General features: G+C 38.4%; 1 protein-coding gene across 3 annotated transcripts in view; it reads left to right on the top strand.

Moving 5' to 3' along the window:
* LOC139693139 (proline-rich protein 12-like) overlaps positions 1-25,656 on the top strand; it is a 144,111-nt gene extending 118,455 nt beyond the window's left edge. For 2 of the 3 annotated variants that reach the window (XM_071591288.1, XM_071591286.1), the window contains 4 exons: positions 6,436-6,546; positions 14,964-15,352; positions 16,913-17,174; positions 21,995-25,656. In XM_071591288.1, coding sequence (XP_071447389.1) covers positions 6,436-6,546; positions 14,964-15,352; positions 16,913-17,174; positions 21,995-23,331 — 2,099 coding nt within the window. In that variant the 3' untranslated portion in view covers positions 23,332-25,656. The remainder of the gene's footprint in view (positions 1-6,435; positions 6,547-14,963; positions 15,353-16,912; positions 17,175-21,994) is intronic. The other variant, XM_071591289.1, reaches the window with a different exon arrangement.
* Positions 25,657-27,024: the final 1,368 nt, after the last annotated feature.

The raw sequence follows: 27,024 nt of genomic DNA, 5'->3' as shown, positions 1-27,024 counted from the left end.
CTCGAGAAATAACATGAATAACCAGGCAATATCGCACTGAAGTAAGGGTTGAGAGGAAGAATAAAAAGGCGAATAAAATATAGCAAGAGAAACTAGATGGCAGAGTCCAAGTAAGGAAGTCCAAGAGTTCAATGATAATGGAAGATTTCCATGCCGCCGCCATCTAGTCATTCTAAAGAGGAAATAAAAAAAAGACGTGGGCAGCAGGAAGAGGTCTTCAGGTTAACGGATAAGAGAACCTCATAATACTGAATAAAATTCCACTGCCTTGGACATATTGGCTGGAAAGAGCAAAAAGGAAAGGGAATGAATAGCTAGCTGTCAAAAGCGTTGAGCACAGTCCTAAGTCTATGAGTGCCATCTGATTCTTGACGTTTTTTCCACAGAATCCTCAGGCAAAGCATGCATTCCCTCATTCCCTTTTATTCCCTGTTTCCAAACTGGTTTTCTATCAGGTTATCTTTTACTTTTCTCTCCACCCTCTCAGCGATAATTCATGTTAAGACTTCGGACGCATTTGACACTAATCTTGCCGTCTGATGTCCCTTCCAACTCTCAGTCTTCATTGCCTTCCACATTGACATCATTAAACTCTACTCAAAATTCTGCGAGCTTCCACTTTTGTGACTTGCTTGGTTTACTCCAAATACGCTTCTTCCAAGCACTTCAATGATTAATACATTGCTATTTTTGCACTGAATGCCTTTTGTTTTTTTTAAGTCTTCACTACTCAGTCGAATTCACTTCTCAGTGCATCTGGACCCATGCGTCTTTGTCTGTCGTCTTTCGTGAGATCTTCCAGAGGTACCCATCATTGAAATAGTTCTTCAAACTATATTTACCTTTCATTCGCGTTCTGATAAAATATTTTATTGGAGAATTCTTTTTAGGAGCTCTTATGTTAAGTATTCCATTTCTTTTTTTCCTTCGTAAGTATTCTTTAGTTTGCCTGCTAGCTTGGTGTTTCACTTCCTCATGTGATCTTTGATTTCATTGCAGCAGCTTCCACTGCACTTTTATTGGCCTACTTAGAGTTTTGTTTGCTAAAACTCCCGCGGAGATTTTTAGCCCATCTTTATTCCTCTTTTTCTCTCTGCAACTTTACAAGTTACAAAAAGCTCTCCGTCACAACTAGACTGTAGTCGCTAGCTCGTACACAGCTTCACTTGATTCTTGTATCCCTGTCTGATTTCGTATTCTCTTCAGGCACTATTGTAGAAGAAGGCAGCAAGTATCCTTGAATGCAATGGGCGAAGAATTTCTGAGATTAACATGATTATTAACAAGATGAATATTAAAACCCAAGTAAGTGTGAGAGAGAAGCTCCAGGCAGATGTTGCCTTCAGAGGAGAGAAATTAGATCATTTGGGTTCCTTCTTCCTCCTTGTATGTAGCATTGTATTTAGGATGAAATAAGGTCGATGGACGGAGCGGAGATTCTAACATATCAAATTAAGGAGGCGTTTATTAATAAAAAAACAGTAGGAAGTGAAACCGTGGGTGTGGAACGAGTGCTCTACGAAATTCTTGGTCAATCAGATCAGAAATGAATACAGACTTTCTTAACTTGGTCCTAAAGGTGAAATATCGTTGAAGATTAAATTAACTAGTAAAGCGAAAATACAGAAGAGTTGTAGAGGCAAAAGCAATAAGGAACACAATTAGGAAAGGAAAAAAGAACCAAATCGAGGCCTTTTAAGACAAACTATTTATAGCAACGCAATAGAAGCGGAAGGGAAAGTACTGCGAGGTTGGCAAAGGGACAAATGTGTAGGCTAAGTTAATGGGGATGTTGAAAGGAAGAATGATTCGGGCCTAAGGGAGATTATAGCATTAGAAAGGGAAGAATGGAGAGCTGGAGGCAACCACTTGAGAATAATGGTTGTGTCAATATCCTCACAATGTTGCTGTTAGTTAATTACTCATTAATTTTACTATTCATGGGTTATATTTTTCTATTAGTATTCCTGAAACTTTTTTGAGTTTGGTTTTCACTAGTAATAGTGATAAAAATTATGAAAATCTTGCGAATACGAATAGCCACTTTTGTTCAGATGTAGAATGAAATCTCTTTAATTTAATCATTTTTGCGAAGATAGTGGTTTCATTATTTTATTTAAACCAGTCAATAAAATTTTCCCATAAACGAACGATGTTTCTAAACATGTCCGACGCTTGTGAAAAGTGTCATTTAACGGTGGATGTCGATGTTTATGGTCTATTACACTGAACTCCAATGACATAAATCATAAATATAACCGTTATAGTAAAAAATTGGTCAATTTAAACAGTTTTCTAGCGTCGGAAATGCAATAGATCGGAAGTGAAGTACCCTTGGTAAGAAAAAATACTAGTTTTGCTCGATCAAATAAAATTGATCTGACGATTAATGTTTTCTTTCATGAAAGGAATAACATACCTGAATAATGCAAATATTATATTTTTAAACCCCAAGTAATGTCAGCGCTTGTGGAAAATTTTTTATCGGTCGTATACTATACTACTAGTACACAATCCAAGGTCATCGAGATTTTTTCGGTTAGAGTTAAAACCGGGGATCTCATTAATACGTTTTCTCTTTCGTATCTCTAGCGAAAATAACTGGAAAGGAAATACATTGTTACATAATTTATGAATCTGGAAATAGTCTAATTGTTTTTTCATTTCAAATTAAATACCATTGCAGTTATTCTATGACTATTTGTATGCTCATAGAATTAAAAGTACGTGTAGACTTCAATAAGAAAATAACTTCTAATATTCCCATAACACGGTGCCAATAATTTCTAATAATCTCTTTCTTTATCCAATAAGCATAATATTACCTTTTTACTCGAGATAACTCTGCTTGAACTCTCTAATACTCATGCTAGGTAACTTTGTAACATTACATTAGAGGTAGACTTTAGGATACGGCATAACATATTTAGCATGCAATGTCTTGCTTTTAATAATCATTGGATACACAATAGATAGGTTTCCAAAATATTTTGTGAAGACGTGAGAAAAAATTACACGTAGAATCTTGAATTTTAGGCATCAGGGTAACGCGGTGGTTAATACACTAGCTTCTCACTCCGAGGACTCTGGTATAATTCCGGAGGTGGCAGGATTTTTCAGTAATATCCCGAGTCCTACTGGGCTTGCTTTGGGGAGAACACTTTAAGTGAGTACGCCGTCACACAGGACGTTAAACCGTGGACCCCTTGGCGTCTATCGGTAAGAGTAGGTTAATGCCGATGCCAGATCTCTGTCCCCCTTTCCTCTATTCCATGATCGTCCTACACGTTTCGAATATTTCTTTACACACCTATCCCTAATGGCTCACATGATCTTAACTGTCGATCGCCTCCCCTAATAACTTATACTAATAATCATTGTTTTTGTCTCTAGCGTCAATTACGGCGTTCGAATTTCAAAACTGCAGTCGACGATGCGTGAGGGTCAAGGTATTGAAGGTGGGGCCTAGGGGGGGGGGTGAAAATATGACGTCAAATTGATTGCGCGTAACATTGTCAGGGTCCCTTCCATATGAGCACCGCGCTTCCCCCATCGGACATTTCCATACCAAGTTGGACTCGCCCTACCGTGCAAGGTGTAAATGCGCACTGCCACCATTAACTGCGCAAGCTGCATCTCATACGCTTCGCTGTTTCCCAGATATCGACAAAGTTTAAAGGAGTAGACTTCAAGTAGGCGTCAACGTCACTTCAGGGGCAAAACAAAATCAGACTGTACAACTTTCGAAACTATTTCCTAATTCTTATAACTCAAAACGATGTTAATCATTAATAGTTCAAATTTTGTCAATTACCACTCTAGAAATTTAATGTTTTCTCTTATTCACCGTGAATATATTGTGTTGATGATGCTCTCTTTCTGATTTAACTATATATATATATATATATATATATATATATATATATATATATATATATATCTTTTTCTGACCTATTTATACTCATATAACTTAGATAAATGTCTTCCAGTTATCAATCCAAAATTTTTAAAACTGCTATTATCTTATTTGTAGAGAAATCAATGTCTATATTTTACGAGAAAATATTTGGTCGAGGAGTTGATTGAGGCGAATGGAACTGCCATTCGCGGATAGTTAAACAATCGGGGGAGAGAGTGGAAAATCAAAAGTGGAGCGATAAAGGGAGGCTATTGTCTAACTGTTAATTGATAGCAAATCGAAAAAGTAGACGTACTGAATTGCGGTCAATTACACAGAGAATAATAAACCGTTAGCAATGATACGCCGAATAGAATGACGCAACCCGTGCAACTAAGCGCTGGTACAGTTTCTGTCACGAGGAATACAAAAGTGTGTCCCGCGAGGATTAAGGTGAAGGAGTGGAGCAAATAGATGGGAGAGGAGGAAGGGCAGTGCCCTCCCAGAAGGGAAAGGCACGATTGTGGAAAACTGCAGACGTGGTTGACTGATCCTCGTCCAAAAAAAGTTTCAACGGCCAATGGAAAAGAGAGGCGGGGATGCTGAGTCAGAGGCTCCGTTAAAGCCGATATCCTCACAGGAGCTCGCATGAGGAGTCATGCAATGCAAAATTAACAATACCCCCTCAGGTCACCGTTGGGTTTCTGTCGGTTTTCGGGAAAATGGCCGAGAGAGAAAGGGAAAAATATAAGGTCCGTATATAATACCATTTCCATTTTTAACCTATTACCATTTTTCCTGCCTTTGCTGCGGTTGCTTGTAGCGTATGAGGAAAACAAGCCCTTGAATCTATTCTGTCACTGCCAGACGAATGTTGATCACGCGTAAGATAGCACCATCTATGATATTTTGAAATAAAATTAATCTCGTATTGTGTATTCTTGTTTAATACGTACTCACATTTTTCTCGCAAGTTTCCGCAGGCGTTTTTTCAAAGCGGCTGTTCACGAACGTGTGTGATGTTTTACTTTTTTACTTTAATATTTACACTTTTTAAATCAATGTTTCCTGAGCTACATATATCTAGGCTGTATACCCCAAATTATCGAAGAATATTTTATGAGTGGAATAGTATCCGTAAAATAATAAAATATATTCATTGTGTAATGGGACCAATTTTTGTGGTACCGGTGATTTTCTAATGGTATAAAGAGCTTTAAGAAAAATTATTGAGTGCTCCATGCATTAATCTTTATCCTAAAAACAGTTTGTGAAGATTCCGGCTTGTGTGTCTCTCTGTCCATTAGTGAGAGATGCCACACCTCCAACTCCAGTCCACATGCGCAAACCTGACTCCACGTGATGACACTTCCCATCTCCAGTTTTTCATATCATATGAAGGAGTATTATTGCGTTCACTGACTCTGTGTATCTTCTATGGATTAGATGCCATTTCTGGAATATCTTTTGTATTGTTGTGATAAACCTGATATAGTTTAATGCATTAAATTAAATATGGATTTTCTCCTTAAGTATAGCAAACATCTTTCCTATAATAGACAGTTCACTTTATAATGATAACAATTGGTTTCTTAGTCACGTTTATTGTTCTGGTCTCTAATACCTTCCCTTAGCCTTCTATGATTTTACCATTGATTCCAAGTCCATTCTCGGAAAACATTTTTGTACTGACGACAAAATCAGAACAACCCACGTTCTTTCTATTGGGTTTTAGAATTTGGGTTAAAATCCCGGAATACACGTAAAGCACTACAAACTGAGGAGACAGAGATTATGTTTTTGCTTGTTTTTGATATCTTGGTGAAATTCATCAGGTATGACGATGGTGGAAAATATTTGGAAATTTATTAAGAAAACTTTAATTATATCAATGTTGTCAAGGTAAAACTTGCATGGATTGGTCAAGTGACTAAAACCTTAAATAACAATATTTTTTACAAAATTTAAATGCTTTGTGATGAAATTTATCCATGATTTATTGGTAGTTACTAGAAAAAAGATCCGTCTTCAAGAATGCAATTGGGGATATGGTAATTCGAGAATGGCCTTGGAAACCCAAGCCCTTTCCTATTTCTGATTTTTGGGATGTATACTTATTTTTCGCGTATGCTCATTATTGCCACAGCTAAAAAAATGTCGAGCTTATGATTTTGGTGAGTAGGAGGTCGTGCTCTTCTCTCGATTGGAAAAGGATGTATAAATACGTAGAATATCAACTATTCTTAATCTTATTTTCAACAGAAAAATTGATCTTGAAAGAGTATTCCTGACAAAAGGAGGTAATACTCGGTGCAAAAAACCATAGTTTCTGTTCAGAAACTCTGGTTGATATTTATCGTAATTCCTACCGTGCGTTTCGGAACGGCATTACATATTCCATGCGAATATCGGATGGAATGTGTCTCTAGTGACTAGGATCTTTAATTGAATATTCTCACGTTCGCCCTTTTTTATTTCCTCTATGTTGGTTTAAATTTCTGTAAAAAAAATGGTCTTCGTCTATTCATCCTGTGCAGAACTGCGGCTTGTACGGGATAATATCATGATGACCAGCAAGGTGATGGACGGCCGGGTACTGTGGTCCGGGGCCTACGAGCCTCCGCTCAGGATGTCAATGGCGGCAAACGGTATCCACCTACATTTTTGTACTTTCTGATATTGCCTAATAATTATAATTGGTTAACGCATTTCTTTTAGCAACACATAAAAAGCGAACCTGCATTTTACCAAATCGGTTTTATTTCTTATATTGCACGCATGACCTTTCTAAGGATGCCTGATAAAAAAGAACCCGAGCCAAAAGGAAAATTTTTGATTATTCTTTTCAATTCTTGAGTCACGTGCGCCTTTTGCTTCGCAATAAATTGATTTCTCAGCATCCAGATGCATATCCAGCAGTTTTAATTTTATGTCGCTATTGCCGTAAATTTTCACCACGGCCGTGGAAAAAATGGGCTGTTTGACGCAAGATCGCCATATTTGTTAACTTGAAATGTCATCACTTAAGCCAAGTGCCGAATTGGATACACTCTCCAGTCCTCACTGTCTCTCATAGAAGGCTGTATTTTTTACTCCGAATCCTATGATGTAGTGACGTTATTCTTGCAAAAAATGAACAGAGGAGCTTATCGGAGCAAATGTCATAGACTCATAAGTTAGCTTATGACTTCTTCCATCATGTAAAGGACATAAAAAAATCAGTCACTTTAAATGCTGAAATAGAATATTTGTCATTATGCGTTCGTTGGTGTTTTCAGAGGTGATATTACCCTATGCTTGTACCTATGAAGGAGAATGATTTATTGTGGAGGAAGCGAGTTACTTACGGTCATATTGATACACAAATAATTGTAATTTGAAGTTAACAAAATTCTATTATAATCAGTGCAGTGACCAGATACTTTGGTTTAGCTAATAACTATTGATTGACCGACAGTATATGCAAAAAATATATGACTCATGTGTTGATTAATTTACTTGCACTCATGGTAGCACTGTATAATATCTGTTTATTTTTTAAGTTAAGCCTTACTATTCTTTCAAGATTTCGTTTGAACTTAATTCATATAATCGAAATCTATTGATTATTATATGGGTGCTGATATTATTTAACTTATATTTCACTTTCTTTATAAATTCAATGGAAGTAATCAGGATGTAGACCTAAGGTGATATTGTTTGCTCGAAAAGTCTTTATTCACAATACATGCTCATGGAGAGACATTGATTGCGAAGGAAAAGCTATTACAGATCTTTTATGTAGTATTAAAATATGCTGAAACCCTACAGTGATTAATGGTAGAAACCTATTACACAATTTTAAATGTCCTGTTGCATATTCAATAAGTAACGCCTGCATATGGAGTGATACCGCCAGTACACGTAATTTGTGTTGTGGATGGCATGTATTCACGGGGCTAATGGGGATGTGTATTAGAAAGTTTTTTGCAATATGCGTGTCATTGATGAGATAATATCTCTCTATGTTCTATTTATATAGATTTCTGAAAATGGTACATGATCAAATTTTGGAAAGAATGAGTGAAAATTTAGAAATGCACCCAAATATAACGTAACACACTAAATATTGGTGAAATTTTCTGATAGAAATGGTTGATTACATACGCTTTCCAAACATAACTGAAGATTTTTCAAAATCGTATTCCTAATGAATAAATTATCACCTTCTACATCTATAAGTAGTTTCTGAGTACAAGTTGATAGAATAGAAGTGGGACACGGGAAAAATTTCATACCCATTCAAATCTTTCAACTTGTAGCACTGAAGTATTTTTATTTTGCAACCTGCGCTTCTGTTAGACTGAAGTGCCCCATGCATAGTTTTATGTTAGCTTTAATTACACTGCTACAAAGAAAACCCTTCGAAGCTAGAAATATATCGAATCATAAGTTATGTTGATTTCTTTACCGTAAATTCAATTTACTTATGCATGGCTTTTTGGTTGAATACATTAATAATAGATCCTTGCTAGGCGATATGCAAATTATTCATATATATCTATTAATTACGCACATTTATGATTGTACGATCATTGCACGTGCTCAAAGTTATATGCGCATGTTTTCAATTTCTTATACATATTTCAGTTCCTTTCCACGTTTCTAAAACTTCGTGTAGCACTTCTTTGAACTGTGAAGTTCAAAATATTTAAGGGAAATTTATTGCTCAGATCCCCGATGTATGGCACAATTTAAAGAAAATTTTCGTTATTAATATAATAATTTTGACGAAATGTATGGCACGCATGGCATATACTGCCCTCGGTACCTCTCTCGTTCCTTCAAGTGCAAAAGTGCAGGAATGTATGGAGCACAATGTGTGTCCGGTGGATTTTTCTTACGAATGCATGGATTTTTTGCATTTTGATATGATGTGGAATGAGCTTCGTATTTAAATAGCCCAGAATCCTCCCACTTTCTTTTTTGTGTAACGAATTCAATCAATATTTTTTTAATATTTGAACAAGTGTTGCCCTTAACGGGTTGAAAAATAATAGTGTCTCTATTTTTACAACATTTGTTGAGATTTACACCGTGTTTACATGTGAATCTTTTGTGACACACTGCACACTTCTGTGTGGATGAATAAGTGTCCTATTTTTTAAATAAAGATCTTCCCCCCTACATATTTACGATTCTCAATATGAATTTTGGGAAAGTAAAATTCTGCTAAATTAATTATAATGTAATTTTTATGGTATTTGGCATAACAAATAGCCTTGAAGTTTGCTTACTAACAAATTTGATCCAACAGAATGAGACCTTCTGTCTGCCAGTTGTATAAAAGTTTTAGACTCCTACGTGGCGAAAAGTTTTTGTTACGATACTATTTTTTGAGAGAGTTGGTGTTTTAACCAACAGTATTCTTCGATTTTGCAATTTGTTCTATTCTATTTCGAAAAATCTATTATTTTCTTCAAAATATCAATTTCGCTACCTTTCCATTTATTAAGCTTCATACCTATCTGCAATTTTGGTTATCTAGTACGAGGGTCATCCGGAAAGTAGTACCCGTTCGTGCCGCATGATGTGCTGACGACGCGAGTAGCCGCTGGACGAGGTCAGATAGCTTCAGTGGCTTGTCTGCCTTCTCTGAGCCAAGTTGCGTGACGCTAGCATTGCCTGTGTTGTTTCTGTGATTGTTTACAATGTTTAAAAAAATTGAGAACGCCGCCAGTTGTGAAGTGAGGGCAGTGATTAAATTCCTCAATGCAAGAAACGTTCGCCCATGTGATATTCATCGCCAATTAAAGGAGGTGTATGGAGACAATGTAATGGACGAGTCGTCTGTTCGGCGGTGGTGTCGCAACTTCAACATGGGGAGGGGGAACACACACGACGATGAGCGTTCGGAGAGACCGTCTGTCATTACAGACCAACTGGTGAGCTCAGTTGACGAATTCGTGAGGAACGATCGGCGCGTCACAATTGATGACATCTGTGAGCATTTTCCCAATGTTTCTCGAACAATTGTTCATGAAATTGTTAAACACCATCTGCATTATGCAAAAATTTGTGCAAGATGGGTCCCTCGCGTATCTCAATGAGCTGGCGGCGAAGGACTATGCAGCAGGAATACAGAAACTTGTCACACGTTATGACAAATGCCTTAATTTGCTTGGAGATTATGTTGAGAAGTAGTTTAAAGTATCCTCTTTCTTAATATTTACTTTTGTGTCTTTATTTCACGAACGGGTACTACTTTCCGGATGACCCTCGTACTTATAAAATAGGTTTATTATCCTGTTTGATGGTCGTTATTGTGAAATCAATAGACATTTTTCTTGTCATAATTTCCAGATTTCATATTTTTACCCCATTATTGAATTTTAATGGAAAATTTTCTGCATAACTATCAATAACGTATTGAATTGTCACTCGAATATTACTTTAGGGAAGGGAAGCGCATTCGCGTACTTCCGAAGTTAGATATCTAGCTTTGTGGCATGCGATGTATTTTTCACAAAGAATTTCAAATTTAAAAAAAAATAAGCAAAGATATTAAATTAATATGGACGGAAAGAAAACCAAACGCAGAGGTACAGGGTGTGGCAGCATAACATCCTTTTTAAAGAGGTCATGGTGGGGGAGGTGAGATGATATTGGGAGAAATCCGAATCCGAGACAGGAAAGGTGGATGAAGAGCAATTTGATAGGCGATGGAATACTGCAGACTATGATAGAGGGGAGAACGTTATTCAAGTGAGGAAATGGAGGCAAAGGATAAGCCACGTTGGACGGAATGAACGGAAGTAGAATGTATGCGGAATTGAAGAAGGGATTTTTCTAGTGTGGGGTCGGGTTATCTCTTGGGCGAGACGGAGAATCCAGGGATTTTAAGCTTGTGTCCATCCAAAACCTACCTTAAACGGTAGAGCACCAAATTATAATTGAGATAATTACGAAAGAACCACTAGCCAGAATTTTCACTTCAATGTTACAGCATATTTTACTTCGATCATCTTATTTGTAATGGGCTATTTACACTATAATCATGTTCGCGTCCCACCAAATACTGGCAACCATGGTTCCATTTCTTCAAGAGGAAACAATACGGTCTGTGAGTCTTCTAATATGAGTGCGGTGCGGAAATCTGAAAAGCACATCACGCGCGATAAGAATTAAATATCGCGACATAAATGTAGTTTACAAGGTCTGTATGAATAAAAAGTGTCGGTAACAATTTATTTCTGACGTGTTCGTGAAGTGCTGAATTCAGAGCGTCGGTTAAATGAGCGCACGATCGCAGATTGAAATGGCACTGATAAGATTATTATTATTATTGATAAGATTACGAAAACTATTATCAATGAAAATTTGCGACGATGCGAAAGATCTGCGCTAAACTGGTCCCGAAGGTCTTGACGAACGACTAAGAGCAGAGTCGAGTGTCTGCTTGCAAAGACCTTCTGCTACACCGTCGCGACGACTCTCCAACTTCCTTACAGTCCCGACTTGATACAAGCATACAATTTCTAATTCCCAAAGATTGAAATTCTCCCTCAAAGGACAACACCATGGAACCTTAAATGCCGTCAAAGAAAATTGCCCGCGTACCCATAAGGACCTATCGGAACCGCCCACCAGGGAACCTTTGAGTAGTGGAAAAGCCGCGGGCAAAAGTGCGTCGATGCTCAAGGGATGTTCTTTGAGGAATTTTGAGGCATTGTGGAAATATCTGAAATAAATCTATTTTTCCCGATACCATTTATACAAACCATGACATTGTCATTTGAACGTTATGTATCATTAAACTACAAATACTTTTAAATTGACCTGGGGCCTAAAAAATAGGTTGGAGGTGGCCATTCATTATTAATAGTAATTTTTCCAATCTACATACACTTTTATCCTCACACTTTTACACAGTATCTACTACACGGAGAGTACTTCGAAACTAACGATTCTAAAAAACCTGGGAATAAAACTTCGAACCAAAAAAGAAGTTCATAGTATCAGTATTTGAGCAAAAAATGAATATGCCAAACCTTTACCACCATTTTTTTCTCAAGCAGTTTGCATTCGCCATATGAATGGTATTGGCATGCATCAAAGGTACGAGATATATAATAAGATACGGCAAGTGATGGGACTATGGGATGGGAAGCGGTGGGGGTATGACGCGACTAGCTGAGAAGAGAACTAAACAAAGGGATTCAGGAAGTCAATCTTCTGATTGATTTACTGCCGCTGACGATAATTAGAGAAATTATTTGCTTTTGAAGCGAGGAAAGCCGCTATGTTCGGCTTTCATTACAACTACGGTGACATTATAGAAAGATGAAACTTTCGGAGGCTTGAGGCTGCTGCATGTGTGTAGAAACGAGATAAGTCAGGGATTTACAAAAAAACACCCTAAAAACTTTTTCAATCTACCTCTTGTTTACACATTTTACGAATTATTTATACATTATGCCGTTTTTCTTTTTATATAATCGTACTTGCATTTTATGTAATGGTACCAGGGTATTTATTATAGTACCCTATCGTTTCTTCGATGGGTCTGCGACACTATGCGTGCGTAAATTCAGTATCAAAAGAACATTATTTGTCGGATTAGCTTATTTTAAGATTTAAAATGATAGAACCGGGGAGTTTGAATATGTTTTTTTATATCATTTTTGACACAGAGAAGAGTAATTTACATATTCTATCTGCATCATACTAAATAAACCAGGAAATCATGAATGTAAATATTCCTTAAATGGCTTACCAGAGAAAAATGAGGCAAAATGTGCATTTGGTTAACTTTTGGTGACTATGAATGGAAAACTGTTACGTTCAAGTTGATGAAATTACGAAAAATTATGGTAGTAAAAATTTCATAGAAGTGTTCAAAGTATTTTATTTCTAAGTCGTTACAGATCTTCAAGTGCGGGAAGCAAATATTATAAGCAGAAACTCTTCGTGGAAAAATATCCGTTAGGACTAGATATGAATGCCGTAGTTCAACTTGGAAGGAGACGGATGTAGAGGGGAGAAAACAAACTTTGCCAATAACTTAGCAGATAAGACCCAGCTAATGAATCAGACAAGAAATGACGGTGAAGAGGTGAGATTAAATGTTCCAAAGAAGGTAAAATACAGCAATCTCGGGTTTAGAAAAATGAGTGAAAAGTCAAACAAAGTGAAAGCACAGATGTGTTCATCAAAGACCATGAAAAGTTTTCCACCCCAAGGAAGGTTGTGGAAAATAAAAATTCCTAATTCCTCAGCAAACTCTTATTCATTGTGACTCTAGTTTTTCTATGATGACTACATGGAAGCAAAATTCCTCTCTAGGAGACATTATTCATCGAGTGCGCGGTTGCATAATGACGTGCAAAGTCCTAAAAAATGTCTCTAGTGACAAGACTGATGGAATGGGTGGAGAAAACGCCTTGATCCTTTTTCTTCTCGCGTCATGACTTAAGCCACCCCTGTCCAATGCAACAGGTATCTTTCCCTCGTTCCAGTGCCCCTCGTAGTTTTTCTAAATTAACTTTCCAAGCTATTCAATTTCGTTAAGTCAACAATCTACTTTTTAACTTACCTACTCTATAGGCTCATCGTGCGATGATTTCAGCTTGGTAAAATGTGTATCAAAATTAAAAATCTAGGTCAAACTTTGCTATCAAGGCCGATTTTTGATTTATACCTGGGTATCTAAAAGATAGCGAGATATATATATATATATATATATATATATATAATTTTATAGCTATGTGCCACCATCTTTCTCCCGGTCCCGGAATGATCTGAAGTATAAGAGAAGTGAATATGTTAACTTTACTGTACCATCAGTTCCGTGCTTTTATTAAAACCTTTTAAAAAATTGTTTATTGCTAAGTTTATTTATTTAAGCATGCTGCCTTAATCACTCTCGTGATTCAGGACAGTGTTATACCTTTTGTGGAATGCAGTGGTTCTCCATTTTATGCTTGGAGAATATTTAATACCCTTAAAATAATATTGCTCATTGGATCTAACGACCTCATAAAAAATTGAAAGATTCAGCGAGCAATACTTGTATTAGAGAACTTTATTATTGTTAATACGAAACCATCTCTTATGAGATCGTTCTGTTTCATAATCTCATGACCGAATAAGGGACCAATAGTGGCCCTCATAAGCCCTACCTTTGAGGCAACTTTGAGTCTGTTAGCGCAATCATATCGTTCTTGACACGGAATTAAAGTGCGGAAAAACTCTTTTCATAAACATTGACTCTGGGTTTGGTAGCCCTGTATTCCGGTTGGCTTTGGCCACCCTCAAATTGACTCAAGCTGTGCAATGTTTCGAGAAACAGATCTACTTGGGTAACCGCAAGCGTCGCAGGGAAACGAACTGGGCTCCTACCCTCTACGCGCCTTTGGGTTTAGTCTGAAGAGAGATCTATCCTCTCCCATCAGACCATCGTTGGCCATAAAATTTTTTTCTTTTGTGGCTTGTCATTTGCTAGCATCGTCAATCGAGTTTCACCAAAATGAAACCGCCTGTTTTTATACGGCTTTCCATTCTATCTCTAATTTCGATGGTGCTCGGTTTTCAAGTGTTGGAAACAACTGCATCAAAACTGATTTTGAATGTCTCGCGCGAGATTGAGATAAAAAATTAACAATTACTAGTTAAAATTTTCTAAAAGTAATCGTCACTGGTGATCCAGGTTCTCTTAATCAGACGTCGCTGGCCATGGGCATGAATGTAATTATTCCTCCTTTGGAAGCATAATAATGGATTTCAAGGAAACTGCGGGAGATGCCGCAACAGTAACTTTAAACGGAGTCATCCGCAATGGAATTAAAACTTATCTATGACCTAATAATGCTTGCGACCATTACGACGTCATTCACGTCGATTATCAACGAAAGGCACGAAATGCCTGAGTTTTGCGTGACTTTGACGAGGAAGTTCGAAATTTAATAATTAATGCTTGTTTCACTTGATATTCACTTAAATGATTTTGCAATGCACGCGAAGAGGCGTACTGGGCTGACCGTAAAAATTCACGCACATTCCCCGTTTTTCCTCCATCCGCTCCCAGGACCAGTTCGGGACCTCGACGAGAGTTCCATCATGCCATCCGGGGCTCTGCTGGAGGCAGCCGCGCGGAGGGCAGCCGTCAGGCTGGAGCTGGAGACGTGCAGGTCCGCGCCTCCCAACCCGGACGCAACGCTGGAGGACGTCCTGGACTCACTTCTGGGCCTGCCCCCCGCCTCGTCGTCGCGGTCTCCCGCCTCCCCGGCTTCCCCCGCCTCCCCCCTCAAGCACCCCCAGATCCTGCAGATGAGAACGGCGCCGGCGCCGGTGCTTCCTCCACCACCACCGCCACCTCCGCCACAAATGCCAGCCATCAACGCTGCAGAGCACCGTCAGCTGCTGCCCCAAGAGCCGCCGCCGGCGACTCCTCCTCCACTGCCACAGAAGCCTCCGGTAAGCCGTTCTTACCTTTCGTTAGGCTTCTCCGACGGTTGAGGTCACGTGGCATTGAAATCCACAACCAGGTTACCATACATACATATATGCTAAAATACTCTTTGATTTAAACCCATCGGTTGTTACCTCGATAAAATAAATGAAATTTAAAATGTTTCCGTATTTTATAACTAAATTTTAGACCGTAGGCATCACGAGTACACGACGTGTTCCTTGTGAGAATTCTGTAAATATTTTATTGTATTCGCGCGTGTAATTCCTGTTCACCTTTTTCAAGATAATCACCAAAAATTAGAGATGAGAACATGAAATATTCCTTGAAGTCTGATGAAGGTTACCAAATCGAAACATCTTTCCATCCAGTATTTCGTTCCAACGAAAGTATTAAAAAGCGGGTGAAATTTTTTAAGGTTATAGAAACTCTTTGAAGTAAATGGCCTAGAAGATTGGTGGACTGAATGAGTTCTTTGAATTCATTCTCTCCCGACTTGACACAGCCATCGGCCAGAAAAATACTATGGTATATGCTACAGGCACGAGCCAAGATGTTGCCTTACTTTACGCGAAAGGCATTCGGAGAATTATGTCGTAAATAGTTAACACAGTATAGTAGAAGTATTAATTACCTTAAGAGACCTGCCGTTTCTCTTAGCAGGACCCATTGGTATTCGACCAGTAATTTGTGTTTCATGAGTGGCTAATTGAAATTTTTGAAGTTACTCAACTTTACATAAAAATTCCTACCATATTTCTTGAACTTAAAAGTACCTCATGAAATTCAAGGTAATAAAAGTTTCGTTGGATCATTAATACATATATTTGGATGGGTGAAGAGTATAAACCTACCTACTTTGCAGTGGAAAGTCTTTCTTTACTTTAATTTATATAAATATTCAATGCATATAATAATGTTCAGTTAAATATCAATGCACATATAAATGTACGAAAAACAGCTATTTGGCAATGCACAAGAAGACTGAATTGCTCTATCGCTATTTTTCGTTACATTATTTATGGAAAATATGTGTCAAATTATTCCACTAGGACTTTTTTCTGATGAAATAACTTACAAAGTGCAATTTTCAACTTTCGATGCATTTGTACAGGGATTTTTTGCCCTTGCTGTGAATATTATTCATTCTTATGAAATATCAGCCGATTTTTGGTATCAATTATATAATAAGTAGAATAGTACAAATTATTGTGCTTTAATGGTGGAAATATTTTCATTAGTTACACTTAACCAAGCAAATTTCATTACTAGATGGCAGAAATTCATTACTGGAGTTGGTTTTAACACAAACTTTGAATTGTCTAGCAAGTACATTTCCCAGCGAGCCAATTTCATTGCCACTTCCACATAGATAAAGTTAATTCCAAACAATGACATATAATTAATGATTACATTCCCAGGGGCACATCAGTTCCAAAGTTGAGTTCTGAAAATCCCCAAATTTTTCTATGGATCACTATATGTGGGGTGGATTTTGACCCCATGTGGTAGCTGTTGAAAAACTCCGAGGCTATCCCTGAAGTGCTTTCCCTTTCTCTCTGCAGCCAGTTATACGCACTATCACAGGAGAAGCACGCCGAAGGAATCCTTCTCACCAACGGAGGGCAAGGAATCAGTCTCGGGCCATTTCACCCACGTCGCCCACATCGCAGACTCACCTTTCATGGAGCGCCATTGCTGCTCAGGGCGAGAACGCCAAGGTGAAGAGTGTCCCGAATCCACCGGTGCAAGTGGAGAGTGCTGTGGAAGATTTGGTCACCTCCACAAAGGGAGCAGGAGGAGAGGATGAGGATGAGGAGCAGGCAGGTAGGAGGAGCGCGTAAGTTTCCGCCAGGAAGGTTCGAATTGGATGAGAGTCAGAGAGAGAGAGGGCGCCTAACTCATCGCTCGCGACAGGTTTTATTATTCCCAATGCACTGCAGATTAACATGTGTATGCTCATGATTATTGAGTAGAAGTAAAAGTGCATACTAATTAGCCTTGTTATCCCACTGTAGAAGCAGTAGGCTACTCTTGACTTCAAACTTGATGAATATGCTTGCAAGATTGTTCGATTAAATCTTTTTTTCCGGTAGAAAAAAATAATATAATTGAGATATCACTGATGGAGTCAACTGTAGATTACTTATTTATTTTTGATTGTGTAATGTCATTATTTTTATTGCTTAGACATTTTTGATTTATTATCTGTTAGGAATGAAAAATTGTGAATGGTAGACTGCAAAGCTTACTTTAGATAACTAAGTAATTCGCTATCGCATATTTGTTTTTTTAAGATGAATATATTTTCTTTTGTTAAGACCATTAATTAGTTTCACAATCTCTTTTTGCTACATTAATAATTGCAATTCAACTGGAAAACCAGTTATTGATAAATGTATACATCCATGATCTTCATTCAAAATATTTTAGATCTCACCCTAACATCCATTACTTCAATATTAAAATAAATTTTTAATTCAAATATTCAAGTATTTTGTTTAGCAAATTATATTCATTTATTTTTTATATCATGTAGTGATTACAGTAAAGTTTTGAGTCTGCAGTTCATTGCCCTCTCTCACTCATATTCCTCACCCTTCGCAAGATGCCAATTTTATTAGAAGAATCTGATTAAAAAGCAAATGAAAGTGAAAAGAGCATTTTTGCAATAGCTCTCCTATAAGAGGCATCTGTACATATTTTTGGATTTGTTTTTGAGAATTTTCTCTTGGGGTTAGTAAGGGCACTTGCCACTGCAATATATTTCAAATTTGGATATTAGATAATATGTATTTACCTAATTACGTATATTTCCTAAATTTATATTAAAAAATTAAATTCAGGAAAATAAATAAGTGGCATGTGCTGGGTACGAATTTGTTAAAATTATTCACATTTCTGTAGTCAATTAGCCTGTATGGATATTGCTGCTGATCCACGCTCTCCAAGGTTTCAAATAAATTATTGGTGTGTGACCTTGAAGTATAACTTATGTTAGTGTTGTTGCATTAGTATATTTATTGAAGCATTGTGCTGCCTTCACAAAATAACTATATTTTTCTACGTGGAGTCATACAAAGTTTTTTCAAACTAAGATTGGAGTCTACTGTATGACTCTCCATGAAGTTAAGCTCAAAAGTTGAATTAAGTAACATTTGCATTAGGAAATTTCACCTGTAAAAATTTGTACAACTATTATTATTCTCGTTTTGAATCAATTTATGGTCACAAAGCACCCTAATCAATCCAAGATTTATGATATACATGCATTATTACTGCATGGTCAGAATGGTGCTTGAATATACAGGGGATTGTGTCATTCATTTGACAATCTCTTCTCATTCAAATACTTTGGAGTAAGGGCTCATAATATTTATCCTTATTTCTATGTAGAGCATACCTATCATCCATGTGAAGTGAATGAAATTATTAAAAATCAGATAAATTCAAAATAAAGCACACTTTTAGTACCATATGATTTGTAGATCAAAGGACCCTAGTAATGATTATTGTAAATGCAATGATCAGGTGTCAAGGAATGGTGTACATAATAAACAAAATTCAAAGACTATTTCATACTAATCATTATCAATTTATCATTGTGTTTGAGTGTGCACTCAAAACTTTCATGAAACTAAAACCATCTAGCTGGTGTTATGACACTATGTGGCATCCTGCATTAAATTTGAATCATGCTTCTCCACTTTGTTAGACTCCTATGTGGCCTTGCCATGTAAAGTTTCATGATGCGATTCTACAGGCAGAATAACTTATTTTTACAATTTACATCTTTATTAGCATTACCATCAACAGTGATAGGCTTTTACATCTATGCATATCAATGAACCTTTGATCCTTTGGGCATAAGTTCAATTCCTATTTGTTTAAAAAACTTGTAGCAATTAACATGCCCAAAGGTCAGCCCAATGTTTGAAACCGTTGCTTTATACATCCTCAGTCAGATGGGCTATCATGCTTTAGGTTCTTTCATCAATTGTATGGTCAGATGATCAACTGGATTTCCTTCCCACCTCTCTCTTATTATTCCTTATTCCTGCCTAGTTCTAATAACCTCAGAAAATAGAGTTAAGGATCATAGCAGTTAGGTGACTTCTATGGGACCTTCCAGATAACTACAAATTGTATAAGACAGTATGTAGAGATTCCTTCAAAGTGCAGACACAATGAATTGTAAAAAGGATCTTTGATCCAATAGCTGAATACCAAAAATTAAAACAGATATGAAAGGGTTTGGGGGATGAAACATATGATATCAGAGGAATAAAAAAATCCAATGGCCCCAATGCCAAGCTAAGTGAAATGAAGACTGATTCAAAAGAAATTTTTTTTTTAAGTACAGTTTTGCTTTTATTAAAAAATACATTTGTTCACCTCTAGGTGCTTAGATATTTGACTACTAGACGTCATGCCTGAAGCAATTAATTTATGTCGCAGTAGTATAGGAAACTGTTTTAACAATCAATATGACTTTCTTTCTTCAGATCTTGAAAAAAAAAATTTAACATTTCAATTGATACTGTCTGTCTATTATGGCATTATTTTAGTTAACATGTACTTGTTTACATAAGTCAAAGCTTTTGCTGTTGAACCTGTTTACTTATTAGATATTGTTTTCCCTGTGTATTCATTTCACTTCAAGAGAAGCATGCATGAGCCCTATTTTAAATATTCAATTGCATTAATAGAAACTTAATTTTGTAAGTTGATTTTAATGATCTGCAAACTTTCCCATGAGGACTTTTCAAATTGTAGAATGTGAATGGTACCTATTATTATAAGAATTGGATCCAAATTTTTTATCTGTTATATGCATCAACTTCTTTTAATTTTGATCATCACTCCACAGTAATGTTACCCCTTATTCACACTTCTCATCACCCATCTCACTGCTGATACCATTCTCAGGTGGTGGCAGATATTGCCCGTCTCATATCTTCTGGCTACAGTTATCTTGTTGGCAAATTTAGGAAACCATTTCTACTCTTAAGTAACACTTGGGAGGTTAATTCTATGGGGGAATTAATGGAAGACTGTTTCAGAATACTTTTCTTTGTGCACTAAAGGGAATAGTACTTTGGTGCCTTTGTGAGACTAGAGTTCAACAAGGGGAGGGTAGGGAGAGTGTGTGAAATACTCCAGAACTTTCTGAAACAATTATTTCAAAATTCATGAAAAATGTAATTTAACAAAATAACTATTAAAAGATCTGGCTTGACTAATGCTTGAATTTCAGGTTTAAGTATTTTAATAGTACTGAAGGAGCCGTTAAAAAGTCTACGTCAGAAGAATGAAGTCAATGGGTACATTTCTACCTTCCACCATAGATGACATAGTCACAACCATGCTCACAATCACTGTATCATCTGTGCATTGATTCCCTTCCTCTCATCTATCTTTCATATCTTCAAATCCTTGGCAATCTGTGTTTTCCAACATTTTATCTCATGCTGCTCCAAGAGCTTCCTCCTTGAGTATTTCTGCTAACTTTTCCAGCACAGCTATGTTTGTTGTTACTCATATTAACACGCATGCAGGTATACAATCACTTGTATAATACCATAAATGTGTCATCCTTTTTGAACGTCTAATCCCCTCTCAGTTCCCACTAATTCACTGTCTCTCTTTCTTTCTCTCTTTTTTTGGTCTTTTTTTCTCTCTCTCTCACTCCCTCTCTCTCCACCCCCCCAATTTAGCTACTTACGATCTCTTCTTGTCTCTCCCCTTGTATCTCTTGCTCTTTCTTGTGCTTTTCTCTTCCTTCGTCTCACTTTCGTTGTATAACTACTTCAGTCTCACCCCTGTGTAGTGCTGTTGTAATTTCAACTGCCAAGGCTGATGTGATCTTTGAATGTACTTACCTGCTACCTTGTAAAGTCAAAATTGGCATGCCTAATGACTTCTCTCAGAGCTGCCATGCAGAGCAGTTTTGGCAACTAGTTGCTGGAGAATTGACCATGCAAAGATATGTAAATACTGAAGGGGGAGCATGACTAAGGTTTTTTACCCTCTATATATTAAAGATGCCATATCTAAAATTCTATGAAAGTGAACAGAATGTGGAAAGGACTGGAATGAGGCCTTCAGCTGATGCAACAAAGGAATCATTTACAATAGTGTGATATTATGTGTCAGTGTCTTCATCAGATGGGGCTCTAACATTTCGTATTCCCGCTTGCATATTTGAGTTGGAGAAAGCAGATCCAGTTGAAATGATTACCATTCAACAACCTTCCGTCCAATACCCAATAGCTCTGCATGCTACCACTTATTCTCGCGGCAACACATGACCCAATCACTCGTGCCAAGACCACTTTTCTAAGCATTAATCCCATCCACTCCTCCACCTTTCCTCCCCTCCGATATCCTTCCTTTGGATGCCATTTGATTCCTTCAATACCCCTATTCTTCTCTTTCTGCTTCCCACTCACCATTTTGACCCATTTTCCTCCCAAAAAATCCATTTCACTCTTCCTCCCGGCCCCTGTTCTGCATCGACCCTCTATTTATTCTTTCCTAATCCCCGGAATAATCCCGGTACTTCCCTCTTCCTTATACCCCCTCCTCACTACAATCCCTCGCCCTGGTCCTTCCTGTCCTCGCCCCCCTTTTCCCACTTCTCTCAGCTTCACCGAGTGAGGAGGACGAGGAGGTGGCTGGAGGGTTCCCCGCCCCCATCGCATCAGAGGAGCGCAATCCTCCCACCATCGCCGCCGACGGCGATGAGGGCCCCCAAAATCCCCCATACAACGTGGCGGGCGACGACCCGATGCTCCGGCCGTCCAAGGAGGACGACGCCCCCCGCCGCAGGGTGTCCTTCGAGATACGACAACTTTCGGACGACTCAGAGGCCGATGCCCGGCGCCGTCGCCATTGCGCCCGCAAGAGGAGCAGGGCAGCGGCCTCGTGCCGGAGAGTAGCCGCCGCGGCCACAGCTCCATCCTCGCCCGCCCTCCCCGTCCTCTCGAGAGTTGCGAGGCAGGGTTTCCTCGCTCGGGGTCGAGGATGCGTTAAGGTCTTCTTCCCGGGGCCGGAGAGGGCCGAGGCGTTCTCAGCGGCCGCGGTGAGCGCTGCCCTGGCCGGGGTGCGCAGCCCGGTGGCAGGAGAACCCGGTTCCGCCGCTGCCACCGCCCTCAACGAGCTGGGCGAGCCGGTTTACGCAGGCTGGGCGGACCTCCCGCTTCCCACGGGGGGCTGCGGTGAGAAGTGCTATCGAGACCTCGTCCAGCTATGCAGGACCTACGATCCGGACTCGAAGTTGGTGCTGCTGGTTTGCGTGTGCGTGTCTTCCGCAGAGACTCCCGGAGCGGGAAAGTGGTCCCGCAAGGTGGTGTCGCGTTGCATGAGCGCTAAACTGGGGCCGTTTCGGCTCGCCCCGGAGCCCCAATACCACCACCCGAGGCCGAGCGACCCCCCACCGCCCCCGCCGCCAAGGAGACACCACCCGCTGCCTTCCCCGCTCACCGCGAGGGAAGGTGTTGGAGGAGCGACAGCGGCGGCGGAGGATCTGCGACCTAGGAGTCCCATCACCCGCGAGATGGAATACCCGGAGACCCTAGTCCTCAGGGCCCTTCCATCGGAGGGATGTGGGCTCGTTAAGAGGGAGGAGGCCTACGGCAACGTGCAAAAGCACCTAAAGAGGAGGGGCGTATCCTTGAGAAAGCAGTTCCCGGACGTGCACCGAAGGTTGAGGTCATATGTGGAAGACGGCGCGACGTTCGCACCTGTGGCGATACATCCGAGGGACGGTCTCACGGGTCGGCCTTTCTTGTGCGTGATCCTCCCGGAGGGAGCGGACGAGCCGTGCTGGGAGGGAGAGGAAGGCGGGCGTCTCAAGAGAGTGGATGTGGGGGTGACCGACGAGGAGGAGGAAGAAGAGGAGGAAAGCGTGAGGGGTGTAAGGGAGCGTCCACAGCGGACACAGGAAGGAGGAGAACACCCCCATCAGGTGGAAACCCCCTAAGGGGACTGTGTGTGCCCTCCGCCGAAGACTGCAAACAATTTCTATGAATGGTCCATTGATGGAATTGGGTATAGTCAGTAGAACTATAAATTAAAGGTGAGGCCCTTTGTCTGAGATTTCATTGCTGACATTACTGCATGATGAGCCGGTGCTTTTACACATTGTTACCACATTACCTACTGTTAAAAATAATAATTTGTTACATACATTAGTCTGAGCTGCGCTCAATGGAGTTGAAGATTTAAGAATGAAGTATTAGAAACCCATAAAAATTAAGCATCAACCGATGCATACTGTAAATAATTTTCAGAAAAAGTTTTGCTTAAATGCATAACCACAGAAAGATTTTTTGAAAACTTCCAAACATAGGCAATACAAATACTTCTTCCCAAGATGTACTCTATGAATAATTAAGAAAAATGATAGAGCATTTGTAAATCTTTAATCTTGTTCAGTTTGTGAAGATAATGTTGCATGAAATCTCACATATTTTATAACACACCCAATGAATGCCCAAAGTAATTGATTTTGTGGTCAAAAAACATTGTGAGAAATAAAAAATTAAGCTCTATTCTAAAAGAATCCATCTATATTTTTTGCATCTATTTAAAAAATAACTCTAATGTGCAGCAATTTAGTATGCTTTAAATTCTGGTAAAATGTAGGAGCATATGCAAATGGAGGTCACAGGATTGACATTGGTAACTGCACAGTTTCTTAAGGTAAAGAATAAGGCTATGAGAACAAAAAAAGAGAGCATTGGATAGGGATGTTTAGTCTGGCATGCATTGAATTGCCTACTCCCAGCAAATTATTTCATCACACAAAGGCAAGCTTAATGCACTATTGATTATGTTTTAGTGTGACAGAGCACAGAGGGGGCATCAAAGATGGATATATAAGAATTAATGTGAATGATTACCTATGGCATGAGAGGAGATTTTGTCAATGCCTATTAACATTTGTGTATGCTGATAAAAATTCACTGGCAAACAAATTGCTGCAGAGAATATTGGTGCACTAACTATTGGCGAACAAATGCCTATTCTTAATAACAAATGAATTGCATATATGCCACTTAATAAATACATGATTTCATGTCCTGTAAATTAGCATGAAACAATAGGTGAGAACCCAACAACAGGATTACAAGAAACTACATTTACAAGCTTTTACTTACCCAGTGGCACCAAAAATTCTCCTTTATTTGGGAGACATTGCAATTGTGAATTGTGATAGAAATACAATTGATAAAAATGGTAATAAAAAACAAAAAAGCTCAAAAATAATAATGAAATAGCCATTCTCATTGACCTTTGCAAGCATGTTTCTATAAAAATTTTGAGTTGTTTTTTTTTAACATAACTTCTTATTCCCCACTTGATCTATTTCAATAAACTTGTATTCAAAACTTTTTATAAATCTTGACATAACTTACCTACCTTCAAAGAAAACAATGTAATAGGCAGTATGTAAGCTGATCAAGTCATGCTCACATGCATAAACAGACTCTTTAACAATAGAAATTAAGGTTCATAATGTTCAGAGAAATGGAATTTAGTGAAAAAAGACATGTGTACATTTAATTTTTAATAATTATGTGATTATCATGATGCACCCAGGCCTTTACTATGATATTATTAGCAGTAAAAACTACAAAGACAGAATGGGAACCCCATGCTGGCTTGGGGAAACTCTTGCTACAATGTACCAATATACTTTTTAAACTATTGTGTATTGTAATATTAATGTCTCACAGAACTACACCACTGTGTGGTTGGGTTGATTCAGCATGAGTTGAAAAATATTTGATGGAATGAAAATCAGTCACTGATATAACTACTACCTACTCCTATGTGTTACACCAGTAAAGCCAGTTTTAAAAGTGGAAATGAATTGCTATTTCTATAAGCTATCTATTTTAAGTAGCAAGGAATGTTAGCAATTCAATTACTTAAAAAGATGCCTTTGTTACAACTTTTTATCAAAATAGACTCAATCAACTGTTAATTGTCAATAATGAGAAAATATTGCCCAGCAAACTAAAATCATCACTAACCCTGCCTTTGTATCTTTCTCCTATTTATCTCTGTTTAGGCTCTGTTCTAAAACTATGGAATGTGACATTATTGAGCAACTAGTTACATCCAGTTGCATGTGTAAAGAGTATGTACATACAATAATTATATGCTGTTTCACGGTTTTTGCAAGAGCAATCTACAACTGAGATAATTGTTTTCCAAATGTGCCAAGAATTTATATGTGTTGTTTATAAGACATGTCTAAAGATGTTAAATATTGGTTAATAGATAAATTCAATGTGAATTGCCTCTTATTATGTGAAAGACTTTATTATTAATGAAAAGAAGAAAGGTGTTAATAGCTGCTTGCTTGGGCAAAAAAAGAAATAAAACAGGTAAGATTCTTTTTGTTGGGGACTCTTCTTTGAATTTTGCCAAAACTGATTTAAAGTGAAACTTTAGAGTCATTTGCTGATTACAAAACCCTGATCAATAAATAATGAACAATAAAGATATTTTGCTACCTCAGTCTACTGAAATAAAATTAATGTTATTTATCAAATGTGGGAGAAATCTTAAGCTGTCACAAAGAGTCAAAGAACTTAGGAAGTATACACCTACTGTTTGTTATAAACATCATTTAACTTCATATTATTTCATACCTATCTAAAAGTTGATATCATTTCCAGTACCAACATATTCTACCTTTAGTATTAGAAGTATTTGACTATTTCTAGAACTTGCTGCCAATGCAATTAAATCATTAAGTGCATAATAAATAAGACTAATTCATTATAAAATGAGAGGGCTGGATATGAATGAAAACATTAACAAGTGATTACATATATATATCCCCTCCCCGGACTACAACCTTGACATGGTGGAAGGGCTTGTGAGTTCTGATGACCCCTAGAGCTGTCCTGGCAGGAGTAATTATAATTGCTCCCAGTAGGGTCACCAGGCTGGTCGGATAGGTCGAATTAGGAGCCAGATGAGAGGTAATCCACACAGCATCTGTTCCTCAGTGAGGCAGCTGCATAGGCATCTGACCCCTGTGGGGTGGCCATTGAGTGATGGTGTCACATTAAAAACACTATTGAGATAGCCAACGGGAAACAACCTCAATTTTCATTCCTAAGATGAAAATGATCGATGATACTGAGAATATGAGTCCTGGCAACTACAGGGCTCAGCCCAATTGGCCGTGTGTCGTGCCCGGCAGCGGGGGAGGCAAGGCTTCTGCTGTCGTCATCCCACGAAACCCTTGCATGGGAAAACTGGCAGCAGCAGGACAGAAGACGTAGGAGAAGAAGACCACATTAGTTAGAATAGGAACGTGGAATGTTAGGACAAGGATGAGGACAGGAAAATTGGAGAATATTAAGCGAGAGATGGGAAGGGGAAAAATAAATATTTTATGTTTATGCGAGATGAGATGGAAGGATAGCGGGGATTACTGGAGTGATAATTATAAAATAATATACAGTGGCGGGGACGAGAGCCAACGAGGGGTTGCCATAGTATTAAATGAAGAGGTAGGAAGAAGCGTAGTCAACATAGAATGGGCAACAGAGAGAATATTACTTGTAGAGATAAAAGCAGAACTGATGAACTTGGTTATTATTCAGGTATACATGCCACCGAGCAACCATAAGGAAGAAGATGTTGATAG

Source organism: Hetaerina americana, unplaced genomic scaffold (assembly GCF_022747635.1).
Source record: "Hetaerina americana unplaced genomic scaffold, ioHetAmer1.1.p SCAF_1, whole genome shotgun sequence".
Classification (NCBI taxonomy): domain Eukaryota; kingdom Metazoa; phylum Arthropoda; class Insecta; order Odonata; family Calopterygidae; genus Hetaerina; species Hetaerina americana.
Note: the sequence above shows the minus strand (reverse complement) of the source record. Positions and strands in the feature narration are given on the sequence as shown.